Here is a 27784-nt window from a genome sequence, read left to right as displayed (position 1 = left end):
GGCAGTAGGGTATGGCATAGTGACAGCACAGAAGTAGAGGCATGGACAGTGTCAGGCAAGAGTAATATAATCACATACAGACATGAGAATCACTGAGACAGAGAGTGACAGCCGAGAGGAACAAGGAGAATCAGACAGATGAGATACACAGATAGTGGCAACAAGGACAACAAGGAGAATCACACAGAAAGACACTGACAACAGTGGAGAACAAGGAGACTCAAACCGAGAGATGAGATACAGCGGAAAACATTTGAATAACAAACAAGATAGTAACTGCAGACAAAATACATAGACAGACTGTACACGAGAGATACTTCAGACCTAACTCAACTTTTATTAAACAGACACTCAAAGTATTTTAAAGAGGTATTAAGGTAACTTAGATCCAAATATTTCTCAGTGGATCTGATTTGTCTGTTTGTCACACATAACAGGTACAAATGACTGTGCTCAGTAGAGTATTTTTGGTGTATTATTCCAGGGCCCAACAACATCTTTTCATCCCTCTGTGGCAGACCCTTGGCTTGCGTCCCTTCCCTAGATTAGCCTGATCTCTTGTGGTAACGCAGGCTCACTGCTTCGACATATTTAATTCTGGTCTTCCGCCAGAGGGCGATATTGTTTTGAGGGATTTCGAACTGAGCTAGCACTAGTCTACTCTTCTCCCTGCTCTTGTTTATGGTTGTTGACGTTGTTAGGTTGATTTTATCGTTGTCAGGGGCACAGCGTTGCCCAGGGGCATAACGTTAGCTAACAGTTGCTACAAGAACAATGGATTATCATTGTCCTGTTGTACGTTTTTGTGTTCTCGGATGTTTAACACTTAATGAATACGGGTTGTAATTTTATTTTATCAAATTAAAATAGATTACAACGACACGGCATAGCCTTTCGTGTCAAGGCAGTCTGAAGCACTATTAATATAACCTGCTTGTATGCTATAGTAATACTAGGCCTAGCTAAATCGCTGACGTTGTTAGCGGTTACACTTTTTCTCTGACGTCGTTAGTTGTAGCTACGTGTTGGCTAATTAGCTAGCAATTTGAGATTAAATTAAATCTCTGCATAATGTTGTTACCAGCTATCGTAAACGTTAGCTAACGCTACTACTGTACAGTACTGTACTAGTGTAGTGAAAGAAGTCAGCGAAGTAACCTGTCAGTAAGTCTGGACTACCTAAATGTTCAGTCTGACATTTAATACTACTACTAGCTAGTCATGGATTATAGCAATAGACAACATATACATTCCGAAATGGACGATGAATCTCAGGAAAGCTTGGAGTCGTCACCGTCGTTTTTGCCCTCGCATGGCAGGGAGCGGATTCAGATCCAGAAGAGTAGTGTCTGCTCCCGGGCATACTTCGTGGTGGTCATGGTCTTCTTTCACGTCTATATCATAAACGTAATTGGTCTGCTTCTTTACGTACATTATAATAACAGCCCAGGGGATACTGTCAGCGACGTGGACGCATCTCCGGCATCTAGCGGGGTTGCCAGCCGTCTGTCCCCTTCAGACCCACCTCAGCAAGACCCTGACATTGATGTCAGTCAAAGCTTCAGTCTTCCACGTATCGAGGGGATACGGGTAAGTGGATGGGGAGTCTGTGGCTGCAAACCACCATGTTGGACAGAAAGACAACGTTTGCCCGTCTTTTTATTGTTTATGCTCAGGTCCTCTGCATTGAGGGAGTTCTACTGAGCTAGCCCAGGCCGGGGTGTACCCGTTTATGGGCCATAACATCATGAGGTGAAAGGTTGCGATTTATAGCTGGAAAAGTTGCGCTTTGTAAAATTGTGTACTATGGTGTTTTGTGACCGTGGTAAAGTTAGTTTGACGTTCGATATGTGACAGATATTCAGACATTCATAGCTCAATAGCTTGTACATAATTTAAGATACATACCCCGGGTTAGTCTCCTTATGAAAGGAAAATGTGTACAATACTCCACAGGTCTCGTTTTCTCAATTCCGGTCCACGTTTTAAAATGACATTTATCACTGGCAAATTCAACCAGCAAGTTTATTTTGTGCCTGTGACAGTTGAGTGCAAGTATGGGTAGGCGAACTGCATGCATGAAGTGTGCTTGAAAGTGGATGTATAAATGAATAAATGAATGAGTCAACATAAGTGGTTGCATGGATATCTTACAGCTAATTGGGCAGATTGGCTGCCACTGACTCAAGACTGTTATGCATGACAGCTTCCCTCTAGCACTTTAGCTAAGCCTTTTAGACTGGTAGATCCCCCCCACCCCCTGAATACTCACTTACTTAATCATTGGATCCACCATAGCCTGCATATTGCCGTGGCAGTTTTGACCATAACCATTTTAAGAGGGCTGGGCCCCATTGGAATCATCAATACCTTTGAATAAGCATTCCAAAACTGCAGGTAGCTATAAACTGGCATCCCATACTTTCAAATCCCATCGAAACGCCATCTACTTTATAGGGCGGTTTCACAGACACAGATTAAGCTTAGACCAGGACAAGAAAACCAAGCCTAAGGAATTCTATTGAGCTTGATTTGTTTTGTCCAGGACCAGACTTAATCTACGTCCGCAGTGCTGGCCAATATTGTTATATATACCCAAATTCAACCTTAGCTTGGTACTCTTGTTAGATTTGCAAATGCAAAGGGGATCTTTTTGTTTGTGAGAACCACTATGACATACACAGATCAGCCATAACGTTATGACCACCTGCCTAATATTCTGTAGGTCTCCCTTTTGCCGCCAAATCTACACTGACCCATCGAGGCGTGGACTCCACTAGACCTCTGAAGGTGTGTTGTGGTATCTGGCACCAAGACGTTAGGAGATAAGTCCTGTAGGTTGCGAGGTGGGGCCTCCATGGATCGGACCTGTTTGTCCAGCACATCCCACAGATGCTTGATTGGATTGAGATCTGGGGAATTTGGAGGCCAAGTTAACACCTTGAACTCGTTGTTATGTTCCTCAAACCATTCCTGAACCATTTATGTTTTGTGGCAGGGCACATTATCCTGCTGAAAGAGGCCAATGCCATCAGGGAATACTGTTGCCATGAAAGGGTGCACATGGTCTGCAACAATGCTTAGGTAGGTGGTACAGTGGGGAGAACAAGTATTTGATACACTGCCGATTTTGCAGGTTTTCCTACTTACAAAGCATATTAGAGGTCTCTCATTTTTATCGTAGGTACACTTCAAATGTGAGAGACGGAATCTAAAACAAAAATCCAGAAAATCACATTGAATGATTTTTCAAAATAATTAATTTGCATTTTATTGCATGACATAAGTATTTGATCACCTACAAACCAATAAGAATTCACAGACATTTTAGTTTTTCTTTAAGAAGCCCTCCTGTTCTCCACTCATTACCTGTATTAACTGCACCTGTTTGAACTTGTTACCTGTATAAAAGACACCTGTCCACACACTCAATCAAACAGACTCCAACCTCTCCACAATGGCCAAGACCAGAGAGCTGTGTAAGGACATCAGGGATAAAATTGTAGGCCTGCACAAGGCTGGGATGGGCTACAGGACAATAGGCAAGCAGCTTGGTAAGAAGGCAACAACTGTTGTCGCAATTATTAGAAAATGGAAGAAGTTCAAGATGATGGTTAATCACCCTCGGTCTGGAGCTCCATGCAAGATCTCACCTCGTGGGGCATCAATGATCATGAGGAAGTTGAGGGATCAGCCCAGAACTACACGGCAGGACCTGGTCAATGACCTGAAGAGAGTTGGGACCACAGTCTCAAAGAAAACCATTAGTAACACACTACGCCGTCATGGATTAGAATCCTGCAGCGCACGCAAGGTCCCCCTGCTCAAGCCAGCGCATTTCCAGGCCCGTCTGAAGTTTGCCAATGACCATCTGGATGATCCATAGGAGGAATGGGAGAAGGTCATGTGGTCTGATGAGACAAAAATAGAGCTTTTTGGTCTAAACTCCACTCGCCGTGTTTGGAGGAAGAAGAAGGATGAGTACAACCCCAAGAACACCATCCCAACTGTGAAGCATGGAGGTGGAAACATTCTTTAGGGATGCTTTTCTGCAAAGGGGACAGGACGACTGCACCGTATTGAGGGGAGGATGGATGGGGCCATGTATTGCGAGATCTTGGCCAACAACCTCCTTCCCCCAGTAAGAGCATTGAAGATGGGTCGTGGCTGGGTCCTCCAGCATGACAAAGACCCGAAACACAGTCAGGGCAACTAAGGAGTGGCTCCATAAGAAGCATCTCAAGGGCCTAGCCAGTCTCCAGACCTGAACCCATTAGAAAATCTTTGGAGGGAGCTGAAAGTCTGTATTTGCCCAGCAACAGCCCCGGAACCTGAAGGATCTGGAGAAGGTCAGTATGGAGGAGTGGGCCAAAATCCCTGCTGCAGTGTGTGCAAACCTGGTCAAGAACTACAAGAAACGTATGATCCCTGTAATTGCAAACAAAGGTTTCTGTAGCAAATATTAAGGTATGCTTTTCTGATGTATCAAATACTTATGTCATGAAAGAAAATGCAAATTAATTACTTAAAAATCATACAATGTGATTTTCTGGATTTTTGTTTTAGATTCCGTCACTCACGGTTGAAGAGTACCTATGATAAAAATGACAGACTTCTACATGCTTTGTAAGTGGGAAAACCTGCAGAATCGTCACTGTATCAAATACTTGTTCTCCCCACTTTACGTGTCAAAGTAACATCCACCTGAATGGCAGGGCCCAAGGTTTCTCAGCAGAACATTGCCCAAAGCATCACGCTGCCTCCGCCAGCTTGCCTTCTTCCCATAGAGCATCCTGGTGCCAGGTGTTCTCCAGGTAAGCGACACACATGCACCTGGCCATCCACGTGATGTAAAAGAAAACGTGATTCGTCAGACCAGGCCACCTTCTTCCATTGCTCCGTGGTCCAGTTCTGATGCTCACTTGCCCACTGTGAGTGCTTTTTGCAATGTCACTCTGACTGGTCTGCGGCTATGCAGCCCCATATGCCACAAACTGCGATGCACTGTGTATTCTGACACCTTTCTATCAGTAACAGCATTAACTTTTACAGTAGCTCGTCTGCTGGATCAGACCACACAGGCCAGGCTTCGCTCCCCACATGCATCAATGAGTCTTGGCCGCCCATGAACCTGATGCCAGTTCACAGCTTTTCCTTCCTTGGACCACTTTTAATAGGTACTGACCACTGCAGACCAGGAACCCCCCACAAGGGCTGCAGTTTTGGAGATGCTCTGACCCAGACATCTAGCCATCACAATTTGGCCCTTGTCAAAGTCGCTCAGATCCTTACGCTTGCCCATTTTGCTTCTAACACATCAACTTTGAGGACAAAATGTACACTTGCTGTCTAATAAATCCCACCCACTGACAGGTGCAATGATAACAAGATTATCAGTGTTATTCACTTCACCTGTCAGTGGTCATAATGTTATGGCTGATAATGTGTATGCCTCTAGATGATGGCCATATCTTTCTGGTATTCATGTAAACTGTGTTTCCTCAGGTGGGTCATGTCCAGAGGGTGTCACTCATGCCTGACAGAAGCCATGAGATGAAGACTCTCAGCCTCAAGCCTCTGTTATTTGGTAAGAATGGCACCTTTCACCTTTTAAATGCAACGCTCACAAGAAGCACTTTGGCAGACCAGGGGGGTACCGGGAAAGGGACAGGCAGAGCAATGACTGGATGCAGTCAGGGTAGTTATTTCCATTTATGTCATTTAACAGGTCTTATCCAGAGCGACTCACTGTAGTTATTGAGTGCGTACATCTCCACCCAGGTCCCAGGACCCTATACTTACATCTCCAATCACCTGTGACTGACCAATATTGTGTTTCCAAGAATATGTGTAGTTTAGCATGTATGATACAGCCAGTGAAAGCAGAAAACCCTTCAAGAGCATATAAATGCAGAACTCAACCTTTTCAGAACACTCCTTTAATTTCCGTCAACCTTTTAGAAATATAGATCGGTGATATTTTACTTATAATTTATAGATATGTACATTTGGGAACGCAGAGCGTCCTCCCCTCACCAGCATCCTCTCTTGAAACATCCATCCAGCTATCCAAGGACATGATTATATTTCCCTAAGTCTATCACTGAATCCAGAGTTGGTACAGGTACAGCTAAGCAGTAGCTGGGCTTATGCCCATCTCAGATCTAATTCAACTTCCAGCTCCTCCGTCTCTGGTGCCTGCTAGCCTCTACATCGGTGCTGTTTCCACTTGCGGGCTGCAGCCATCAGATTCCGGTCCCGTTTGCTCCACGCGAAGGCTTTGTGGATCACCAGCCGGTCCCCCTGCACAGTGCCCGTCACCAGAAAGGACCCGCCTTGCGGGTGGCGTCGGGTCATGTTCCGTACGCACGTGGCGTCTCTGTCCAGCCACAGCTGCAGGCGGGACCGGATCTGCCCTCCCAGGAGGGGGCCGTGCTTCAGGGCCTGTAGACGAGAGGCCAGGGAGAACTGGGCCAGAGTCAGCGGGCTGGACGTGAGCCGCGTAAGCCTCAGTTTCACCACTGGGGACACAGAGGAGAATATTTCAATTATTTATTTATATTTATGACTAGGATACATCTAGGGTGTCTTATATGGTCGGTGGACGGGATGAGGAAATGTTGGAATAGGTCAAAACCGAGCTTTGTAAGTCAGGGCGCAAAAGGACGTTGTCGACTCACCGAAGTCACTCCGGCAGAAGGTCTCCAGAAGGACTTTGGCAGACGGGGCCTCCTCCAGTTCACAATCTCGACAGCTTGCCCGGGGCACCACTGAAATGGGCAACACACTGAGATGTAAGACACTTTTACCCATGGCGACTTAAATTCCCTCTGTGGGATTCAAACCCACAACCATTGGCGTTCTAAGAGTCCGCTTCTACCAACCAAGATATACGGGACGTAGACATATCCCATTCCTGGCTGACGTACACAACAGGACAACCTTAGACAGGGAGTCGCATGCCCGTCTCACCTTGGGTGCGCGCCCCTATGGTGGCGCTGGTGTTGGTGACGGAGGAGATACACATGAGGTGATCGTCAGGGAACTGGTCGCAGTGAAGGATGTCCGGCCAGGGGTAGCCATAGCAAGCCATGATGGGAGCACAGCTGTCCCGCACCGACTCACACAGGCTCCGACATGGAGACACAAACCTGTGGGGGACAAGAGGACAAAGGAAGGGCGAGCCACGCGGAGAGAGAGAGAGAGAGAGAGAGAGAGAGAGAGAGAGAGAAAGCAGGCAGGATAAATGATCTTAATCAGGAAAGGAGTATTTGTAAAAGACTAGCCTCTATCCAATTTAAAAACATTTGCCCTTTGAATCTTAATCTTGTTTTCTGTCTTGATAAAAAAAAAACAGGTGTGAGAATGGGCCATTTTGGAGTCCCTTTGATGATGGCTGTGTGAAACCAGGACCTTTCCTGTGAGGCGAGCCTGGATTAGCATAGCTCCCAGTGGGGTGTAATTCCTTGCTTAGCCCCCCCTACTCAAACAGACACAGTGTAGATTTCCTCACAGCGTCTGCTTTGGTTAGAAGAGCTTTCCAAAAGACACCATGCACCATTTGACAAAATGCCTGTAATGTTATCACGATAAAGATCTAGAACTGCCCAGGCCAAAGGAATTCAAATGTCACAGCGAAACAAGTCTGTTCAGCACTCCAGTTACTTCCTTTCAAAGAACACCATCCTCCTTTGACTTTCTCAGTGACGGTGTCTCTTTAAGCTTATATAAATCTCGACCCTCTCATCCCTACGAAGAAATACCTTGACTTACCTGTCCAGGCAGATGGGCGCGAACAGCGAGCAGAGGAAGATGCGTGCGTCCGGGTGACACTCCCTGGCGAGCAGGGGCAACCAGCTGGCACTCTGTTGGACGGCTTCCCCTGGCGACTCATGGCCCAGCAAGTTGGGCATCCTCATGGTGGCGTAGCCGATGTCCCGGCAAAGCGCCATGCCTGGCGGGACTGGCACACAGCGGGAGGAGGTGCGGAGCTCCCAGTGCCCGGTGCTGCTGTCCGCCGACAGGACGCCACCCACCGCCTCAGCTCCATGTTCAGGGCTGACCTCCGCCGCTTCCACGATCCTCAACCCGGCCGCGCGTCTGGGTTCAGACCCGGGTCTGACGCTCGACGCAGCCCTGGCCTCCAGCCTCACGCCCCGGCCAGGTACAGCTGGAAGCAGGAGGATGAGAACAAGAAGGGGGGCAAGGACTCGCAAAGATCTCCCCGGACATGAGGCGTGAAGACGGGGCGCCAAAACTGGGGTCATCCCGGGAGGCGCAGAGAAGATCTCAGACTGGAGAGCAGAGAGCTACTGGAGTGAGCGAGTGTTTGTGTGTGTGTGGTCAGGGTCTGAATGACAGGGAGCAGATATAGGTGTATTTATACTGGGTGGTGACGCGTCACCTCTCTTTTGGTTTTGTCTGCATTTGCATAGGAAAGGGCTGGGGGAGGGGAGGAGAGTGGGCCGGAGTTACAACAGGGGGGAGGGCGTGGAGTACAAGAGAATGAGACTGTGCTTGACATGGGATTAGAAGGGAAACCCAATCCCCCTCATTAGCTCCAGTGTGCTCGGAGAGAGCGAGCGTCCTGTCACAGAGGCTTCTGCTGGTTCACGATATCAAGTGTGTGTGTGTGTGTGTTTGTGTGTGTGGGGGGGTGTGCACGCTTCCGTACCTGTGTGTGTGTGTGTGCGCCTGCGTACGTACATGTACATGTGGGCGCGTGCGTTCTGGATGTCATGCTCCCGCAGCGTGTTGTGCTGACTTAGCCTGACTTGCCCTTCCGCCCCCGCAGCTTGAAGTGGGGAAAAGAGTCCCCTCGTGTCACGAACCCGCTCCATTCTCCCCGCAGGCTCGGTTTTAAAAATGGACCCTCGTCTCCCGCTCACTCCTGTCCTACCCCATTCTCCACCCTCCTTCAAATCGTCCAAGGCTTCTTCCCCCCACACCTCTCCACTCCTCCTATATGATTGTACGGCTGTATTTTAGAGGAACCCTAGGTCAGCCTTTCTCATACCTGTCTGCATGTCTTGAGGACATCTATGAACCTGCTTGTAGACCACGAACAGTGATAGTGCGTGCGTGCGCACATGCAAACATGATTGGACGAGACATCCCAGAGCCGAGCGCGTGTTTGAGCGCACCCGGCCCGTGCGCGTGGAGCGACCTGCGTGTGAAAGCAGGAGGTGTGAGTGTTGGCCTACCTCAAGGCCCGTGACCTGATTCCTGTCAAGTGAAGCAGGTCACTTCCTCCCCAGAGAGGGTGGGAGGGGCAGACCCAGTCCCTTTCATTCATATCACCCATCCATCGTAATGAGGTGTGACTGGACAATAGGGATTAGCCATCAGTCCCTCTCTTTCTCCTTTTCCTCCCTCCATCATTCATTCTCCCTCCTACCCGTTGGCTTTCTCATCAGCCAGAGTACAGTAAGTACAGCTGAGTGGAACAAGGCTTTTACTGTATTGGCAGACGTCCACCCGGAAGCCTTTTATTAGGAGAGGAAGGGACAGAGGGAAGACGCAGAGGGAGAGACAGAGGGAGGGGAGGGGGGCTGCTATGGGGGTTATCAGGGGTCCTGCATTCTCTCCTATCTTATCTGGAAACTTAGAATAGCATAATATCATATGCACTATAATAATATGTCATTTGATAGTGAAGCCAGTTTTAAATGTGCCTATCCTATGGCATTTTTCTGAGGTCAAAAGTTGCATGAGGCGACATTACAGATAGTTTTTCATTTAATGGTGGTGTCATGCCAATGCGTTCAGTAAGTAAAAAGGTGAGATGTTTCTATATACTACATAATGAACCCTAACTGTGACAGGCTTGAATGACTGCTGATTAATCAAGAATGACTGCTGATTAATGATGATTAAGATTCCGTTCAGAGGTAAAAACAAAACACTATAACTCTGCAGTGCCAAATAACCGGGGTGGTCTTGATGTTGGTGCACTTTACCTTACTCATCAGTGTAACTCTTATCTGTAGTCATGATAGCATCATACTTAAAACATCTCATACCTACAACTAACCCCTAAATAGGCACAATACATTATCTACCTTTGAGTTGCTTTCTGTCAATACCTGAAAACACATTGCAAAGGGGAGCGTAAAGTCAAAAACATGGACATTGCATGAAACATTTTGCATTTAATATAGAAACGGTTAGGTTTAGAGCCACATTAACAAATGTACCTAGCTTTACTGTCCACGTTGTTTTGGTGGGTGAGCATAGTTTGTCCTCTTTTTACAGCAACTCTGCCAGTCTGTTGTGTCCGTGGCGTTATTCATATGGTTAGTGTGTTTTGGGTGGTCTTGCTGCTCTCCCAAGATCTCTATGCATGCGAATGGGTCTGAATGAGAATGATGATATCAAGCGTTCACAGACAGGCTGTTACTCCCCCGTGTTGACTAATATGAGCAACCAACAGTCCAACTCCCACCCAGGGGAACCACAATACCTCTCCCAGTCAACCCCCCCCCTGGGAGACATTTACTGCCCTGGCTCATTAGCACTGTCAGTGGGTCGGGCCATACCACAAATAGATCCCTGGTGGGTGACGGGGGGCAGGCCAGGGAGTTCTCATTATTCCCATATCCACAATCACTTAACAGCCCCTTTGTGTACACACCTACTCAAACACGTTGCAGAGAAAGCTAAACCAAACACTGCATGGAGAAATGGTTCCTTTTGGTCACAAGCAATTGGTTAACAAATTGTAAAAATAATTACTGCTTTTTCAGTGTGGTGAAAAAGCAGTAATTAATCTGTTTGCAAAGCTTTAGTTGTTTTCATTTATTTATAAGAACTTCTTTGTCCTGAAAAGCTTTGGTAAAGCAGGTTAACCATAACCTATTTGTTAATAACCTTTAGTTCCCAGCAATCCACTATTTACACTGCAGTAATTTATATTTAGATAGACAAGACTTGTTGCCAGATTTCTGTCAACTATGCATTTTTTCAGTGTAAACTGCCAAACATCTAAATTGTCAACCATCACCTTCATGCTTCCACAAAGCTATGGACTATAAGTCTGAATGTCTGTCAGCATGTTATTCACAACAAAAGCTCAGTGTTCATGAGATTTTGTGAAAACTCATGTTACCTAACTCTGCTAATACTAGTACTCAGACTTGTTAAATCTCTGCAAAGTTTGTTGTGTTTTAGACTTAATTTATAATTGATTAAATACTTTTTTTGCAAACAATATACACACAATGCCCCATAATACCAAAGCGAAAACATCATTTTAATAATTTGTGGCAAATTTTATTGCAGACAAAAACTGAAATGTCTCATGCAGACATGCCCCTTTATTCAGTACTTGATCACTGCTTTAATCCTTGTAGATCTTCTCAAGTATGCACCACATTTTCACTAGAGCCCCCCCAGGAGTTCTGCAGGTGTGAATACAAGTGTGTTGGAACTGTTTTAAGTTTCTGTATTGTGCACAGGCATATCGCTTGATTTTTCACGTAATTGATGGCCACAATCCTTTGTGGTACGCCGGTGTATTTAAAGCTATGGAAATGATTACACAAAATAAGTCTATATCTAGCAGTTTCTTCTCTCTCTCGTAATGTAGACAAGCCCTAAAGTCGTGCTGGTACTGTTGTCACCTGAGCCTCTGGTGTCCTGATCCACTTATGTTCCATTTATGTTCACTCAGTATGCTAAACAGGTCTTCAGGCATCTGTCTCTGTGTGAATCCTCACTGGCAGCGAGGCAACAACAAGGGAAGTCTGTACATTTCAGTCATTTAGCAGAGTCTATTGCAGAGCGACTTGGATAAGCAGTCAGGTTTGAGAGCGTTGTGTTAGCGCACAATGACAAATTCATCCAGCTTGTCCAGAACATGGTCTAAAAAGCGAAATTTGCATTACGGTCCCACCACTTTAAGCTTTAGTCCATCTGCCACCCCGCCCTGTAGTCGTTCATCACCCTGGTCTTTTAATATCTGCTAATCCTTGATCATGGACCTGATGGCTATTGGTTGTTATGCTAAATGGGACACCACTAGAGTGCTGTTATTTTAAGTCTGGATGTGTGGCCTGTCTGTGTGTTTGAACTGTTATCAACCCAGCTGTTGACTAGGTGAAACCTGAGCTTGTTCCAGGCTTCCACCGAACTGGTGAGCTGTCAGAGGAAGAGCCTGGGAAGCATTTAGGGTTAACTGCTTTGCTTGGTTGCTGGTCAGATGGGCTAACGCTAGGTTAGCTGGTGCCCCTACACGGTTAATGAATGACTTAACCTCCCCCCACTCTTACCATTTTCCTGTCAGAGATCCCTGGCTTCCTGTCTGAGGAGGAGTGTGGCGTGGTTGTTCAGCTGGCCCAGCTGAAGGGTCTGATGGAGAGTCAGGCCACAGCTCCACCGGGAGGACTGGAGGACGAACTACAGCCGCCTCTCTCCCTCCGGCCCAAGGAGACCTTCAGCCTGCTGGACCTGGATCAGGACGGACTACTGCAGAGACAGGAGGTGACAGGGTCTCGAAGCCGGGGATTGATGGGACGGATTGGGAAAGTGTTCAGACGGAGGACAGCGGGCGGCTTACCGGTGTGTTTGGTCGTGTGTTTTGGCTTGCAGATTCTGAGTCACTCACGTTCACGGGACGGCACCTGGCTGAAACCAGAGGACCTACGACAGATCCTCACCAGGCTTGAGAACAGCCCTGCAGGCATGTCGTGTTTATCTGCAGGCGTGTGCATCTGTCTTTCCCAGAGACGGATGTGCTGTCCCTTTGGCAGCGTGGTAAAAGTGTTTTTGAAGCGGGTGCTTGTGTGTGTGTGTGTGTGTGTGCGGTCACTCGTTCGCTCGTGCAACAGAGGGCCGATGACCGGGTGCCTTTACGCCAGGCGCTGCTTGCTTGTCCCCGGAGCCGGATGTGTTCCATCTTCTCATTAAAATCTGTGCCCCCGCCAACCGCCTACCCTGTCACCCCCCCGGATCCCCGTACCCCCTCATCCCTCACATAGCCTCGCCTCAATTCTACCCTCCGGCACCCCAGAGCTTTTGTTTCGTCTGGGGCGCTACTTCATCGGGGGACAAGGGGAGAGGGGGGCCGGACGTTCACTCGGCCGAGAGTAACAGAACACGTTATTATTAGACTGAGGAAAGGGCAGACTGAAAGAGGGCAATGAGGGAGATATGGAGGAAAGGAGAGAGCGCAAGCATTGAGAAAAGGAGGGAGGGGGAAGAGGGATGATGGATTGAGAAAGGGAGGGAGGTAAAGAGAGGGATGGCTCCATTGAGAAAGCAAGCAAGCAAGGGAGGGAGGAACGAAGGGAGTTTGACAGTCAAACAGAGAACTGCAAATCCAAACAAGGTGCCAGTTAAACCTGGCTGTTAGATAAGAAAGAGGTGCTGAGAATACAAAGAGTGGAGTGGCAAAGAGAGAGCCCATGGTACTATAATGTTAAGGCGAGAGAGAGCCCATGGTACTATAATGTTAAGGCGAGAGAGAGCCCATGGTACTATAATGTTAAGGCGAGAGAGAGCCCATGGTACTATAATGTTAAGGCGAGAGAGAGCCCATGGTACTATAATGTTAAGGCGAGAGAGAGCCCATGGTACTATAATGTTAAGGCGAGAGAGAGCCCATGGTACTATAATGTTAAGGCGAGAGAGAGCCCATGGTACTATAATGTTAAGGAGAGAGAGAGCCCATGGTACTATAATGTTAAGGAGAGAGAGAGCCCATGGTACTATAATGTTAAGGAGAGAGAGAGCCCATTGTACTATAATGTTAAGGAGAGAGAGAGCGAGAGATAATGTGGTTAGAAATAGGATGAGTGGGTGTTGCGGCACAGTGACTGTGCTCTGGTCCTGCAGAGGGCGCTGCAAACAAGCTCAGTGTGGCCTGGTGGAAGGAGGGAAGGTCAAATAGGTCCACGTGTGCTGAGAAATTCTTCCTGGTTCAGAGAGCGGTGTAATATCAGAGGACACGCCTTGATCTTTGACTCTTACAAACCTGCTGTGGAGTTTTTGCCGATAGGAATGGCTGTAATGGCTCATTTTCTGCAGGTGTGTTGACCCTAGAGGAGTTCAGGTGTTTGTGCCAAGGCATGTCCCAGCATCCCTTGCAACAGCAGCAGGAAGGTGGAACAAGGCAGGGCCAACCTAAGCGGAAGAGCCAGCACACCTGGCTTTACCAGGGCCCCGGATCACACCATGTACTACACACAATACGGAAAAGGTAACACACACACACACACACACACACACACAAACAGACAACCAAACTGATTGTCCCACTCCCTCAGTATTCACAGATTCCATTGCTTTGTTTTCGGCCTCCATCTCCTTCCGTAGGGTGACCCACTTGGCACGCTTGCCCTCGCCACTGGTAGAGCTTAGCGAACCACTGCAGGTGATTCGCTATGAGCAGGGAGGCTTCAGCCACGCCCACCACGACAGTAGCCCCTCCAGCACGGAGACCACATGCTCTCACACGCGCCTGGCCGGAAACACCACAGCAAACACGGAGATCTCGTGCAGGTCTGCGTCCTTCTGTATGTCTTAATTGCATCCACCTGTTTGTATAACTGTGCACTTTGATCCTCCTGGCTTCTAGTCAAATGATTATAATTGACATAATCCTTTAGAAGCTACATTTGGACTTGTGTTGCTGACATTAGAACACAGAATAGGTCCTTCTCTCTTGACCTTGAAAGGAACATAATCGTAATTAAACAAAAAATTTACTTTTATATAGAAATGTCAGGACCACTAGCGGAATGGCTTTTTATAGAAGTCAGAAAATTACTGTTGGAGCTTACAAAACAAAACAGAAATAGGACTATAAAATATGTTTGATCAAATAATTATAGAGACACATTCATATATTCATATATAATTATATAGACACATCCGGAAAGAATTAAGAGACAGCTGCACCTTTTTCTTTCCTTTCCATAAAAGTCGAAAAGGAAGGTTTTGAGTGAGGAACAGAAGGGTTAAAATTAAGAGACCATTGCAAATTGAACGCTTCTGAAAGAAAAAGGTGCAGCAGTCTCTTAATATATTCCAGAGCTTTATGTTGAGCATGGCAAATTATTTTGGTCTAATTGCTGTATGTCTATTGAGAATGAGAAATCACTGGACCCGACTCTGAACTCGTAAAATGACCTATGATCTCCATGGCCTGAAACCCAACCTAATGATTATTATATCCAAAAAAACATTTTTCAAACCCGTGGTATGAGGTGCCATGGTCGGTCAGTGACCCAGTGAGACACCGGTGCCAGCTCATGTAGATGGGTAAAACACTGAGGTAAAGTTCTGTATGGAAATCCACCTTAATATTGTGTTCGTCACCCCAGGTACATCACTGTGTCTCTCTACCTAAACTCTGTGGATGGGGGCGGACTGACCACCTTCCCTGTGGCAGACAATCGCACCTACAAGGAGGAGGTGGGTGGAGTCAGAACACACTATGGCTTAAAGGTGCACTCAGTGAAATGACATGGCCACGAGAGGGAGGGGGGTGGCAGTTACCTAGTGGTTCGAGGATTGGGCCAGAAAACTAAAGAGAGCCGGTTCAAATCCGTGAGTTCATAAGAGAGATATTGGGGGGAATCGGATGTGCTCCTGAGAAAAGGCACTTTGCACCAAATTTAATAATGCTGTGCTGTGAATAATAGCCTCTGCCAAATGACTACAGTGGAAATGTGAATATTCAAGACTTCGCTCTCGCAGTCGTACAGCGCCTCCGCACATGAGCACGGGAAACGCTTCTGGCTTTTACGCAGCGTCAGGCACGGTGCCCCCAAGTCAAACGTAGTGCTGAACAATGACAGAGAGCGTTCAGTGAGAAGCTACTGTCATGCTCTGTAACAGGGTCATAAAGGAGCGGTTGTTGGAGTGTACGCGTTTGTTGGTATTTTCCAGGCACTAGTGCAGGATGGCGTGGATCTGACCGACACGCAGCACAGCTGTGACAGAGGAAATCTCAGGGTGAAGCCGACTGCTGGGAGTGCTCTGCTCTGGTACAACCATCTCTCGGATGGAAAAGGTAGACACACACTCTCGCACACACTCACGCTGTGGAACCCCTTGGAATTCTATCTTCCATACTCTAACCCTAAACCTAACTAAAACCTCTAACCATATCCCTAAAAACGTACCGCCACCTGTAACATTTAAACTTTTATTCCCGGAAATATAATTTTTTATCATGGTAACTTGTTTTTTTGTTTGTGGGCATTTTCGGTTCCCACCAGGTTAGTAAAACATGAACACACACCAAACAAACAGCTAAAAGTGTCCACAATAAAGCCACATTTTAGTCCAAGTACATAGTGATATGGTAGAGATCTCCGTACCCAGGTTGGATGGGGGAGCTGGATGAGTACTCCCTCCACGGGGACTGTCCTGTGACCCGCGGGGTGAAGTGGGTGGCCAACAGCTGGGTGAACGTTGATCCGGACCACCAACGCCAGGCCCGCTACCAGAGACTGGTGACCCACAGACAGGAGGACGAGTCAGGCAAAGAGCAGCTGGAGCCCCGTCTCCATCGCAACGACATCCATCAAGACCTCTAGTACTTTACTAGGATCGCAGGGAACATACTATGGGGAGATGCACAATTACTTTAAGCTGGAGGTTTCAAGCAAATTTTGCCCCAGGGGCCATTTTTGGAATGTATCCTGGTCCCGCGAAATGCACTGATATCTTGCCGGCAAAGTTGGCTAAAAAGAATCCTTTGCCCATAAATTTTGGGAAATTCCAATGCTCCCTTACTGTCCAGCCTTCAATTCCATTGTTTTTATCAAGTCTAAAATAATCTGAATGGAAGTGATGTAGGTCCATTATAATCTTTACAATTTTGAGTTGGTTTGAGTTAATTTATAGCATTGAGTTCTCAAAGTCTGTCACATACCTGGTTCAAGTTGAATTGCAAGATCCAAAGGGATGGTATTGAAATGACAAAATAATCTCTGAATCCATGCAATTTTCCATTTATTTAGCTGAGCATTTTATTTAGTCCTACCACTCCTACTAAAACAATATTTAACTCTCAAATTGGCCTGATAGGAATCCTTTTTCTCTTTCTTATGTTTGACACCCCTGGTTTCCTAAGGTACATTTAAGTGAAATGATCACTTAGTTGTGAATTATTAAATGTCAGTGTGAGACTAAATGAAATGTTGACTTGAATGAGGATCCTGCCCTCAGACATTATTTGAAATGAGACAATATACCTGTGGAATGTATCTAATGCATACCAAGTCCATATACATTACAATTACATTTGGGTTGTATTTGTCTGCTTTTGCCAGTCGAAGTTAGCTACTGGATTCGCCCTTGTGTTAAATGTTGTAAGCACATGGTACGTGAAGTTACCAGACAGCAAATTGAGCCATATCTATATAATGTGATAATCTCCTTATGTCTTCCTGACATAACAGAGTTGATGTGTGATGTGTGTCTGTGTCGTCCTCAGTCTATTTTCTTCATGAGTGATGTGATCTGAGAGCGTATGTCAACCAGGTATAATTGACGGGTGCTAGAGTAGCAAATAATAAACCCGAGCCGTCAACTTTGGCTCGGCCCACTGTCTTTAGGGAGGAGTCCATGTATAATAATGCAGTTTTCCTCTATGCTGCTAACAGCTTTATTTTCTCCACTGTCCCTGCTCCCATACTGGGCTCCACCCGTGGTCCTCTGCGAACGCATATCACCTTAACATTTTAAATGATCCGCTTCAGTGGTGCCATTCGTTTCATTCTTACATAGTCGAGTTTGTTGGTAACAATTTGACTCTACACAAGTAAAGTCCAAACCTAGTTCCTATGTTGCAATTCCTGGTTGTATAAATATGACGAAGCACTCAATTCTCACGATGTGCTGTCCATTCTGTTGAACAAGAAACTTGTTCAGGAAACCGTACATATTCAATTTCTGCATTATTCAGACTGGGATGTAGATTGGGAGGGCAGGTCAATATTACATATATTAATAATGTAATATTGACCCCCCCAACCCCCCCCCCCCCTTCCTCGGAAAGTGTGTGAAATCCATTTGCCCCCCAATATGCAATACAAACCTATGCCCCTGTTTTCAGGATACAGATTAGTGTGTTTATTTATTTTTGTATTTATGTATTTATTTGTGTTGCATTGAATTATTTATTATGAGTTAATTTAATTGATGAATGTCTTTATCTGACTGATGTTATGCTGAATCTATTGCATTTCTAGTTTTCTGTATGCATACAATGTCATCGAAAACAATAAAAAAAAAAAACTGTTTTCTGTACCTAATGTGAACGTGTCTTCAATTAAGGCTGGCGTGTTTTTCCCTTTAGCTGCAATTCTTTACTTGTCCACCGACTGTCGCCAAAGGTCAACAAGCAAATCCAAATCGACGCTCAAACCCCATATACAGATTCCAAGTTTTAACTAATGCATGGCTGCGCGTGTCAATGGTGCTAGTTTTGAAGACCTAAGGACATTTTATGAAGTTATGAATAAAAACGTGGGAACAATTACAATATACGAAGTTACACATTCTTATATAAATTGTCTGTATCTAAATTAAAAGATTAATGTTTTTGCCTTATTACCTTGGAGTCTGGGTCAAATTGAAACGTGAATAGTAAATGTGGTTTTCTTTGAAGACCGATACACGCGATTGCGTTGTGTGACTAGTTACAAAATGTAAGCTACTCTGTAAAGTGACAACGTGCATTGATTTGGTTAATAAACGTAATGGGCGTCAACAAGGATTCGATAGTTAATAACCTGCTAATAGTATAATGATGATACGACATTTAACGACGCCTATTATTTAAAAAGAATTAGGCAACCATTTGTTATAATCCCGATTAGCTGTTGTACATGCCGCAGCCACTCTTCCTGGGGTCTACATCACCTGACAGACCAAAACCGTTATAGACAAGACAACAGACTTCATTTAATAACATTACAGTAAAATACATTTTAAAATATTGGCAAGACCGGAACATTACAAAAATAAACAACAATGTGTTCCTACTGTACAGCTAAATGGGAGCTTTAAAAGAGGTGCTGCAACATATTGTTGTCATAAACACTGCTCAAAATAAATTAAGGGAACACATAATCATGCCAGTTTAACTAATCATGCCAGTCAATTAAACTTCAAGGATATCAATCTGTCCAGTTAGGAGCACAAGCGTGTCTGAATCAGTGTCATCTGTTTTGGTGCAAATGAAAGTGACAACAGGTGCATTGGTGAGGCAACGGTAAGACAACGCCCATAAAGGGAAAGGTTTTGCAGGTGGTGGCCACAGACAATTGCTCTCTCCTTATCCTTCCTGATTGATTCTTGTCAGTACTGGTAGCATGAGGCGGTACCTGCAGCCCATTCAGGTTGCACAAGTAGTATGCAGCTCCTCCAGGATGGCACATCCATACATGCCGCTGCAAGAAGGTTTGCTGTGTCTTCCAATACAGTCTCAAGAGCATGGAGGAGATACCAGGAGACGGGCCATTACTCAAGGAAAGCTGGACTGGGCTGCAGAAGTGCATCAACCCAGCAGCAGGACCGGTATCTGCTCCTTTGTGCGAGGAGGAACAGAAGGAGGACTGCCAGAGCCCTACAAAATGACCTCCAGTGGGCTACTGGTGTGCATGTTTCTGACCAAACTGTCAAAAACAAACTCCATGAGGGAGGCATGAGTGCCTGATGTCCTCTAGTGGGACCTGTGCTCACAGCCCAGCACTGTGCAGCTCAATTGACATTCGCCAGAGAAAACCTGAACTGGCAGGTCTGCCATTGGCCCCCCTGTTCTTTTCACAGATGAGAGCAGGTTCACACTGAGCATGTGACAAATGTGAAAGAGTCTGGAGATGCCATGATGAACGTTATGCTGCCTGCAACATCATCCAGACCAGGCGGTGGGTCAGTGATGGTCTGGGGAGGAATATTCTTGGAGGCACAGACCTCCATGTGCTAGCCAATGGTACCCTGACTGCTGTTAGGTACCGGGATGAAATCCACAGACCCATTGTCAGACCGTACGTTGGCGCAGTGGGCCCTGAATTCCTCCTGGTGCAGGACAATGCCAGGTCACACATGGGCAGAGTGTGTAGGCAGTTCCTGGATGACGAAGGCACTGATGCCATTGACTGGCCCTCATTTCCCGAGACCTGAATCCAATTGAGAATCTCTGGGACATTATGTATTGGTGCATCAGATGCCTCAGACTGTCAAGGAGGTCCTGGGGCATCTCCAGGAGCTCAGGAGATCCCCCAGGACACCAACCGCAGTCTCATCAGGAGCCTGCCAAGACATTGTCGGGAGTGCATTCAGGCACCTGGGAGGCATACACACTACTGAGTCACATTACGAGTTGCCTAGATGAAATTCATGCAAGTTGGAATAGCCTTTGATTTCAATTGTTTACTTTGATTGTCGGTGTAAGTTTGAATATAGCCCTCAATCTGTTTGTGATTATGGTTTCCATTGACCTTTGTTACGCCATTTTGTCCTCAACGAATTACACAATGTGCAGTAAAGATTTTGATCTTTAATACATTTGTTAATATCATCGAGACCCGATGTGTGATATAAGTGTTTCCTTAATTTTTTTGAGTAGTGTATATTTTTTTTTACGCTGAGCGTTACCTAGTAATGCGTGTAAATATTTTATTTGATAGGGGAGTCCCATGAATTGCACCCACTATGTTTTCTCATTTGTGGGATAAAATTTAAACTCACGTTTTTTAAAATCTCTTTCCAATCAAGGATGGACTTGCTGTGCCAACAGTGCGTCACGAAACAGACCGTGCTCAGAAATTCCATTGAAATGTTTGTACGGCGCAGCACGTTTACCACTGCCTATCATTTCATACTGTTTGGCAACATTTCAGTGAATGAGTCATTTATGCGGGTTATTATAAATAGCTACATACTCGAATTCATTCACGAATTGAAATGTGTATTGTATTTTGGTGGCTTTAGAAATAGAACGACATGTGTTCCGTTTTTTAAACAGCAGATTAGCGGGCACTCAGGCTGAATGGCAAATTTCAGACTTTCCTACTCAGTGCGGTTCCTCATGCTTTCCATGTAAAGTGAATGATTGTGCTCTTGGACGAGACTATCCGGTACTGGATGCTTAAGTTTATGATTATTTATTTATTACCATGTGCGTCATGCGAATATATGAATGATAAAAAAACAGGCTTGGTGATGACGCTGGTCTGGCAGCGCACTGTAGAACGCGCACTGCACAGATTATAGCCAATTGCATCACAGGGTCTTTTGCGAGGAGGGGGGGGGTGCCCGTCCCAGCCATTGGCAAAGGATAGATAGACCAACCGAGCCAGAAACGACATTGTCCGTCTCCTCAGAGCCCGGTGAAGGACCTAGCTAGCAACCTAGCACACGAATCACGTACGTTCTTGGACTTTGACCCAACGATACAAATAGCGACATAAACCTCTCGAGTTAATACCTATCATTTTTATTTAACTGTCATCCATGAGATTCTTCAGGCTATCCTTCAAGTGCTTCGTCGACTGCTTTTGAATTCCATCTTCCCAACGTCTGACGCGACGCTTTGTAAATATTCAATCTCTTGAAGGTTCATTAGCTCGTATCGTAGCTAATGGATTAAAAAAATAAATCATATTTTTTGATAACAAGAAGACGAAAAATAAAGCAAGAAAGGAAAGGAAAGACTGGGAACTGTATTGCTTCTCTAGCCCCGCTCTCTCTCTCTCTCAGACGCACTGAGTATCTAGCTACATTACTGACCCTGTACCTAGCTAGCTACATTAACGCATCGGTTGGCTCTAACCGTGACCACACTAAGCCAGGAAATCTAACCTAGTTAGTTAATCGACCAACATGTCGCCAGAAGTGGAAGAAAACTCCCCAGGTGAGTGTATTTAAAAAAATAACAAGAACAATAATAAAACAATGAGTTACGGTTAATAATTTATTGTAAATCAGGACAGATTGATGACTTGGATAAATTAAACTAGTAAGGCAGACGTCAAAGATCACATCTAGCAAAGCTTAGTTGTCTATTCAATTGCTTTCACATAAGGTCTTTTATTACTGTAATTAGCTATTATTGTTTTGTACATAGCTTAAGTTAGGTGGCACTATTGTGTATGGAAGAGGCAATTTTAACTAGCTTTCTAATTATGAACAACATAGTAAATATCAGTGTTAGATAATTATCTAGTTCACCTGTCATTTCAATCTCATGACTTGCTTATAAGTACTCATACTCTTAAAGTTAGCCTACCTTCAAATATCTGTCAGTTTACTTACCTATCCAGGTCAGGTATGTTACTCGAAATAAGCAACACATACCTTAATAATATTTAAAGGAGAACAACAGTCAAATTGTCACTCATTTAATCCATTTCCATCTGAAAATGTCCAAGTTGAAAACTGATCTTTGATTCATAAGCCTAAATAATAGAGGCAGCTAGTTCCAGCCCTTTGAAACAGACATTGCAGTGCATTGCCCTGACTAAATAGCCTGCTGCATACCTAATTTTGATTGGCGCTGATGTGTCTGAGTCAAAATCCCTTTCAAAGTACTTTGAAGGGCCTCAACCATTTGTATAGGCTGGTGAAGTGACAGTTGTTCTAGTGGTGAAAAAAAGAGTCAAATCCATGGGTGGAAATAATAACAGAAACACCAATTGGAAATGGGCTAAAACTAACTAAATTGCAATTCCAAACACAGCTGTAGAGGTCACATTAGGTTGATTGCCAATTAGCTCTGCGTATGTGTCAGCTATAACAGAGGTCTGAAAATTAGCACCCTCATATTTGAGTTTTCAAAGCAACGTGCCAAATAGTCAGTGCCTAAATAACATGTGTGTCAGTCATAGAAATGATTCAATGTGATTCAGTAATTTTCCACCTCTTTCATCCCTGAAAGGAGGGAGGTGGAAATGTACTTCCCTCTTTGCATATTTCAGAACTTCCCATCATTTGTTTACTGTAGCTGTGGGTTTGGCGGCATTGTCATCCTGGTGTTTTGGGGCATTATACAAGTTGCATTTCTTGACATGGTGCAATATTCCTCTACAAACAGTTCAGAACTTGCATTCCAAGATATTGGAGCTGTTCTGAAGGCAAAGGGTGGTCCTATCTGGTCCATGATATTATTATATTGTGAGCTGTTCTGTAATTTTGTCCATGCCCTGTACATAGCAGATGTCATTACAGGGGTTGCAAAATTGTCTTGTCTCCTACAAGACAGCAGTCAATTAAATAATGTAACTCTGTTATTAGAAAAACCTTTAGGGATGCAACAATGAGAAAATTAATGTCCAATACCGATTGCTGGTGTTTATATTGGTGCATTAATTTAAAAAACATTCACCAGGTATGTGTGCTAAGAACACATTCTTACAGTACATCCTTGGAGTAGTTAGCAGCTTTATCTGTCTTGTTCAGGGACAGAATGTGATCAGTGGTCACAATGTACAGTGTGTGTGTGTGTGCGTGCGTGTGTGCGTGCGTGCGTGCGTGACTACAGAGAGACTTTGTGTCCATGGAAAGTGTGTGTGGTTGAGCGTGTGCCGATGAGCTGGAGTGGGAATGTGTGTGTGTGTGTGTGTGTGTGTGTGTGTGTGTGTGTGTGTGTGTGTGTGTGTGTGTGTGTGTGTGTGCACACTGACTCTGCAGTGCAGATCAAGGTGTAGGGGAGACGGGCTGACTGCCTCTTGGTCTCAGAGTAGTTCTTCTAGTGCTTCAAAGCTTTTCTTCAGTCTCTCTGCTCTGGTTGAGATGCACCTGAACCTTCTGTCTGCTAGTTAGTAGCAGTGTGAACAGCCCATATAACCTCTGAGGTCTGCAATGGTTTTTTGTGGCCTTTCTGCAACACTGTATGTATAAATGACATGGATGGCAGGCTGTGTGCCCCAGATGGTGCTTCGGGACAACTTCAAAGAGCCATACAAGCAGAGCAGTTGGCCATACCAAGTGACAATGCGTCTGCTGAAAGTTAAGAGTGCTGGTACGATATGCTTGGCCATTCTAAAAATGTTCATGGTTCTGTGTGTATTGTGATTCGATACTGCGATTATGTTGTGACTCGTTTCGAACACTGTTTACTGTACAATATTTCTGCTCAGAGGGACATTGGGCGAGTCATGGGAAAATTAGTTCTGATCAGATATGGAGGTCAAGTGCTGAAAATGGACTGATTCCCCATTTTTAAAGAACGGAGAACATGTTTTGATGAATGAACACTTGAGTTTTGGTGCGGATGCAGTATTGTCCAGAACAAAACAAAATATAATCAATGACAATATTCCAATATCCAACCGTATCTGTATTTCCCCCATTGGTATTTGTTCAGTGATTTGGTTGCGGGCTCAAAGACCTCTCCTGCGGTTGCAGCTTTATGTTGGAACCAGCAGTGACTGGCAGATGGGTTGAGCATGTCATTTTCAAACCGGCTCCAGTGAATACCAGGGATTAAAGCTGCCCAACCCACCTCTCATGGAAACCCACCATGTCTGAGAGCAGATATACATACCAAGCATTTATTTGCGTCAATCCCTCCAACTGCTCCGATCTGGAAAAAACTGCTTTCCGAAAGTGTGCTGGGATCAGTGTGCGACTGGCATTGATGTCGATATAGAAGCACTGTAACGAACTGCCGAGAATCTCTGTCTGCCTTTCTGTTTGTGTGAGAAAGAGTGAGTGGGGGAAACAAGGAAATGAAAGCTTTGTGTTAGTTAGGGGGGAAGGCCGACATCTATGGTGGGCATGTTGTACCGCAGCACATAAATCACTGTTTTATAAGGGGGGTGGTAAAGTATGCTGACTGGTCAATCGTCAATGATTTGGATTGAGAGGGACACACCGAGAAAAGACAGATGGCCAGAAGGTTCAAGAATAAAGCCAATTGTATAAGTATAAACCATACACTAGGCTGCCCTATTTTCCAGCGGGTGGTAAATATAGGCCTAAGCTAAGATTGCTGACTAAAGAACTGACGGGTCAGGTCTGAAGGTCGTAGGTTTAGAGGTTAGTATATTCATTATTATTTGTATACTTAGGTGTAATTGGGAGACCACTACCGTTGTCCTGAGTGGTCAGCTACGTTAGTGATAGAGAGGTAGAAGGGTCCGGGTTTCCGTCATACCTTTCTGGCTGGTGGCACCGGTTGTACCATTTAAATTCAGTTGATTGCGCACTGACATATTGTAGTTGCACCAGTTCTTTTCCCCACTGCACAGCGATACTGACCTGCTTTGTTGCATCATGCAGTGACTGTCAAACCTCTTCTTAGGGCCCGCCAGATATTTAGCAATTTTGTGGTAGCCGTGAACTTAAAGCACAGAAAGAAAGCAGTAATATATGAAAGCACAGTGACTAGGAAAAACTCCCCAGGAAGAAACCTAGAGAGGAGCTGGACTCTGGGTGTGGCCAGTCATCTTCTGACTATGACAAGTGGAGATAATAATAGAACATAACCTTTTAAGGCAAGTCAAAGGCGTGATAATTAGTTTATTTGAATGTGGTGTGAAAGCTCTGGTGCACTAGCAGCTGGTGGCCCCAAAGTAGTTGTTTGAGGACCCTTTTCATAATCTGCCTACATCCATACAGAACCAGAGTAATGATTACCAGTAAGTTTTTCAATTAGCATGCCTTTATATTCAATCATTGATTTGGCAAGATTTCATAATTTGCACACAAATATCAACATTCTCAGCTTGTGACATTTGGTTCTTATAGTATGTATTCAAAAGCTGTTAGATTGGATTTGACACTGTAATTTTTTTTTTTTTTACATTTGCATTCCTTTTTGTTTCTAAATGTGGACTGACTCAAAATATGACGCTGTCCTTTTAAGACAGACTCATTTTAGGAGAAGTGATATTGATATGTCCGGGTCAGTGTAGTAGCCAAGAGGAATGCTAGGTGGTTTTTTTGTAGCATTGTTATAGACTCAATCAACAATAGCAGACACTGTGTCAAGTAAGACCGCTGAGATGGTAGCCTCTGATTAAAAATTAACCCTGTCAGAAACAGGATCCACGATTACTCAGATTTGTCTTTGCATATTGGCTTAATGTTTTTCACCAGAGCATTTAGGAACATAAAATGAATTCCAGATTGCTAACTGCAAATGATTATGTTGCTAGGTAGAGGTGTGGGCTAATTCACTGATCAACCATATCAGTAAATGTAATATCCTACGACAACTTTCCAGTGCTATGCAGGCCTATTACGAATGGCACTTACCCCTCCTCCTCCCTGGTGTGGTAAAATACTACAGCCTACTCGTAAAGTGACGCCACTGACTCACTGTTAAGAGTTTTGAAATGAACAAAATGTCTTCTTCTATCTGTAACTGAAACGACAGTAGTTCCTATTTGTTTATGATAAAACCTGTTACTGTCCGTAGTTGCATTTGGAGCGTGTTTCTTTCTTTATTAGAACGCTGTTTCTCTCCAGCCACACACCGGGAGGAGGGGGCAGGAGGGGCGCGCTCACACAGCAGCTGACAGCCCAACGGGGACAGTAACTTCCATACGGTTTATTTTTGGTCAAACACACATGCGACTGTTTCTGACGCAGCCTGCGACCCTGAGATACAGCAGTACACCGTTCTAAACACGCGTTTCTGAATGTTAATAAACACTTAATTTAATACAAACATAGGCATTTGGCGGGGACTTTTATAGCACATTGTAAAGCGGAGACGTGATGAACCGACACTGTCCTTACCATATAACACACACAGTACACACCTACTGCTGGCCTGAGTGACCTCTGTGCTGGCGGCTGCCAAAGAGGAATGAAGGAGCCGTGTGTCTCAGTAGTAGGGGGAGGGGTATTGCCTTTTTTCTCAATTACTGTGACTCACTGAGGCTTTGGGTGTGTCTACTCCGATGGTCTGTTGTGTAAGTTCCCCGATTGGCAGGTTGTTTACATGTTTGTGGCTAAAAAGGTTTTTGTTGATATATCATGTAACTCTCTTATCTGTCTGTCTCTCTCTCTCTACCCACTACCGACCCAAAGGTGATGTGCGTCTCTCCCAGATGGAAGCAGGCATTCCGTCGGAGGTGGAGGGGGGTGCGGCTCGCCCCCTGGTCTCCGTGCCCGGGGTGGGGACGGGGGGTTGCGAGGGAGGGGGCGGACAGACTCCGTCTCTGCCTCCGGTCCAGGCTGCGCCTGCGCCCTACGTGGAGAGGGAGACGTGGACCCGGCAGATGGACTTCATCATGTCCTGCGTGGGCTTTGCCGTGGGCCTGGGCAACGTGTGGCGCTTCCCATACCTCTGCTACAAGAACGGCGGAGGTGGGCTTGGGACACATCCGCCTCAGAACACACAGTACCGGTGAACAGTCATTCCACGCGCGCATGCCTTTAGCATGCAGACACCACACACACACACACACATGGCTTCACACACTCCGATCTCAATCCGCATACACACGCGCTGACACGGTCCCCAACTTTATGACGGAGATAAAAGATTGTTTTACGCAAAACAGGCAGTCAAACTGATATGCCGGAAAGGCGGTTGGAATTAAAGAGAGAGCGTGAAAAGGGGAGAGAGAAACAAGGAGGAACAATAAAGGGAGGGAATAGAGAAGACCGAGAGGGAGGGAGAGGCAGCGCTTGCATGGCCAAATGCACGTAGCCCTGGTAGCATTGCCCTTCACATGCTGTCACTCTAGCGCAATTTATCACCCCACCCAGACAAAAACCACGCCATGAAGGCAGCTGCTTTGAGTGTGTTGCTGTGTATGACACTCCTCCTTTCTCTCTACTGTAACCTGTGCTGTCCACCTTTGGCCTCTGT

The 27784-nt window shown here is 45.4% G+C and overlaps 3 protein-coding genes across 6 annotated transcripts in view; 2 read left to right on the top strand and 1 right to left on the bottom strand.

Moving 5' to 3' along the window:
• Positions 1-554: 554 nt before the first annotated feature.
• On the top strand, positions 555-18261 carry LOC105013879 (transmembrane prolyl 4-hydroxylase). Its single transcript, XM_010875720.4, has 9 exons — positions 555-1590; positions 5506-5587; positions 12284-12480; positions 12589-12679; positions 14026-14197; positions 14314-14499; positions 15324-15414; positions 15892-16015; positions 16330-18261. Exons 1-9 carry the CDS (start codon positions 1222-1224, stop codon positions 16542-16544), a joined length of 1527 nt encoding a protein of 508 aa, XP_010874022.2. The 5' UTR covers positions 555-1221; the 3' UTR covers positions 16545-18261.
• LOC105013878 (secreted frizzled-related protein 5) lies at positions 5956-12340 on the bottom strand. The gene is made up of 5 exons (XM_010875719.3): positions 12270-12340; positions 7774-8294; positions 6973-7151; positions 6681-6770; positions 5956-6521 (listed from the first exon to the last, which is right to left on the bottom strand). The coding sequence occupies exons 1-5, from the start codon at positions 12270-12272 to the stop codon at positions 6202-6204; spliced, it is 1113 nt and encodes a 370-aa protein (XP_010874021.2). The 5' UTR covers positions 12273-12340; the 3' UTR covers positions 5956-6201.
• A 3019-nt stretch (positions 18262-21280) lies between the features above and the next one.
• si:ch211-117c9.5 (sodium- and chloride-dependent creatine transporter 1) overlaps positions 21281-27784 on the top strand; it is a 29332-nt gene continuing 22828 nt past the window's right edge. For 2 of the 4 annotated variants that reach the window (XR_004576610.1, XM_020051656.3), the window contains exons 1-2: positions 21282-21871; positions 26998-27276. Coding sequence is in view for 3 of the 4 variants with exons in the window: in XM_020051656.3 (XP_019907215.2) it covers positions 21841-21871; positions 26998-27276 (310 nt within the window). In the remaining variant the exon portion in view is untranslated. Of the gene's footprint in view, positions 21872-26997; positions 27277-27784 lie in introns of all 4 variants that reach the window. The other 2 variants (XM_020051655.3, XM_013136454.4) reach the window with 2 other exon arrangements.

The sequence above is a fragment of the Esox lucius genome, chromosome 12, assembly GCF_011004845.1.
Source record: "Esox lucius isolate fEsoLuc1 chromosome 12, fEsoLuc1.pri, whole genome shotgun sequence".
Lineage (NCBI taxonomy): Eukaryota > Metazoa > Chordata > Actinopteri > Esociformes > Esocidae > Esox > Esox lucius.
This window is presented reverse-complemented; position numbering and strand designations above follow the sequence as displayed.

Excerpts from the sequence above, each read along its gene's own strand:
- LOC105013879 (XM_010875720.4), top strand. The coding sequence starts at position 1,222 with ATGGATTATAGCAATAGACAACATATACATTCCGAAATGGACGATGAA. Across the intron at positions 14,198-14,313 it reads CTACACACAATACGGAAAAG|GGTGACCCACTTGGCACGCT; the intron begins GTAACACACACA and ends CTCCTTCCGTAG. Across the intron at positions 14,500-15,323 it reads AACACGGAGATCTCGTGCAG|GTACATCACTGTGTCTCTCT; the intron begins GTCTGCGTCCTT and ends TCGTCACCCCAG.
- LOC105013878 (XM_010875719.3), bottom strand. Across the intron at positions 7,152-7,773 it reads GCGCCCATCTGCCTGGACAG|GTTTGTGTCTCCATGTCGGA; the intron begins GTAAGTCAAGGT and ends TGTCCCCCACAG. Across the intron at positions 6,771-6,972 it reads CATAGGGGCGCGCACCCAAG|TGGTGCCCCGGGCAAGCTGT; the intron begins GTGAGACGGGCA and ends TGCCCATTTCAG.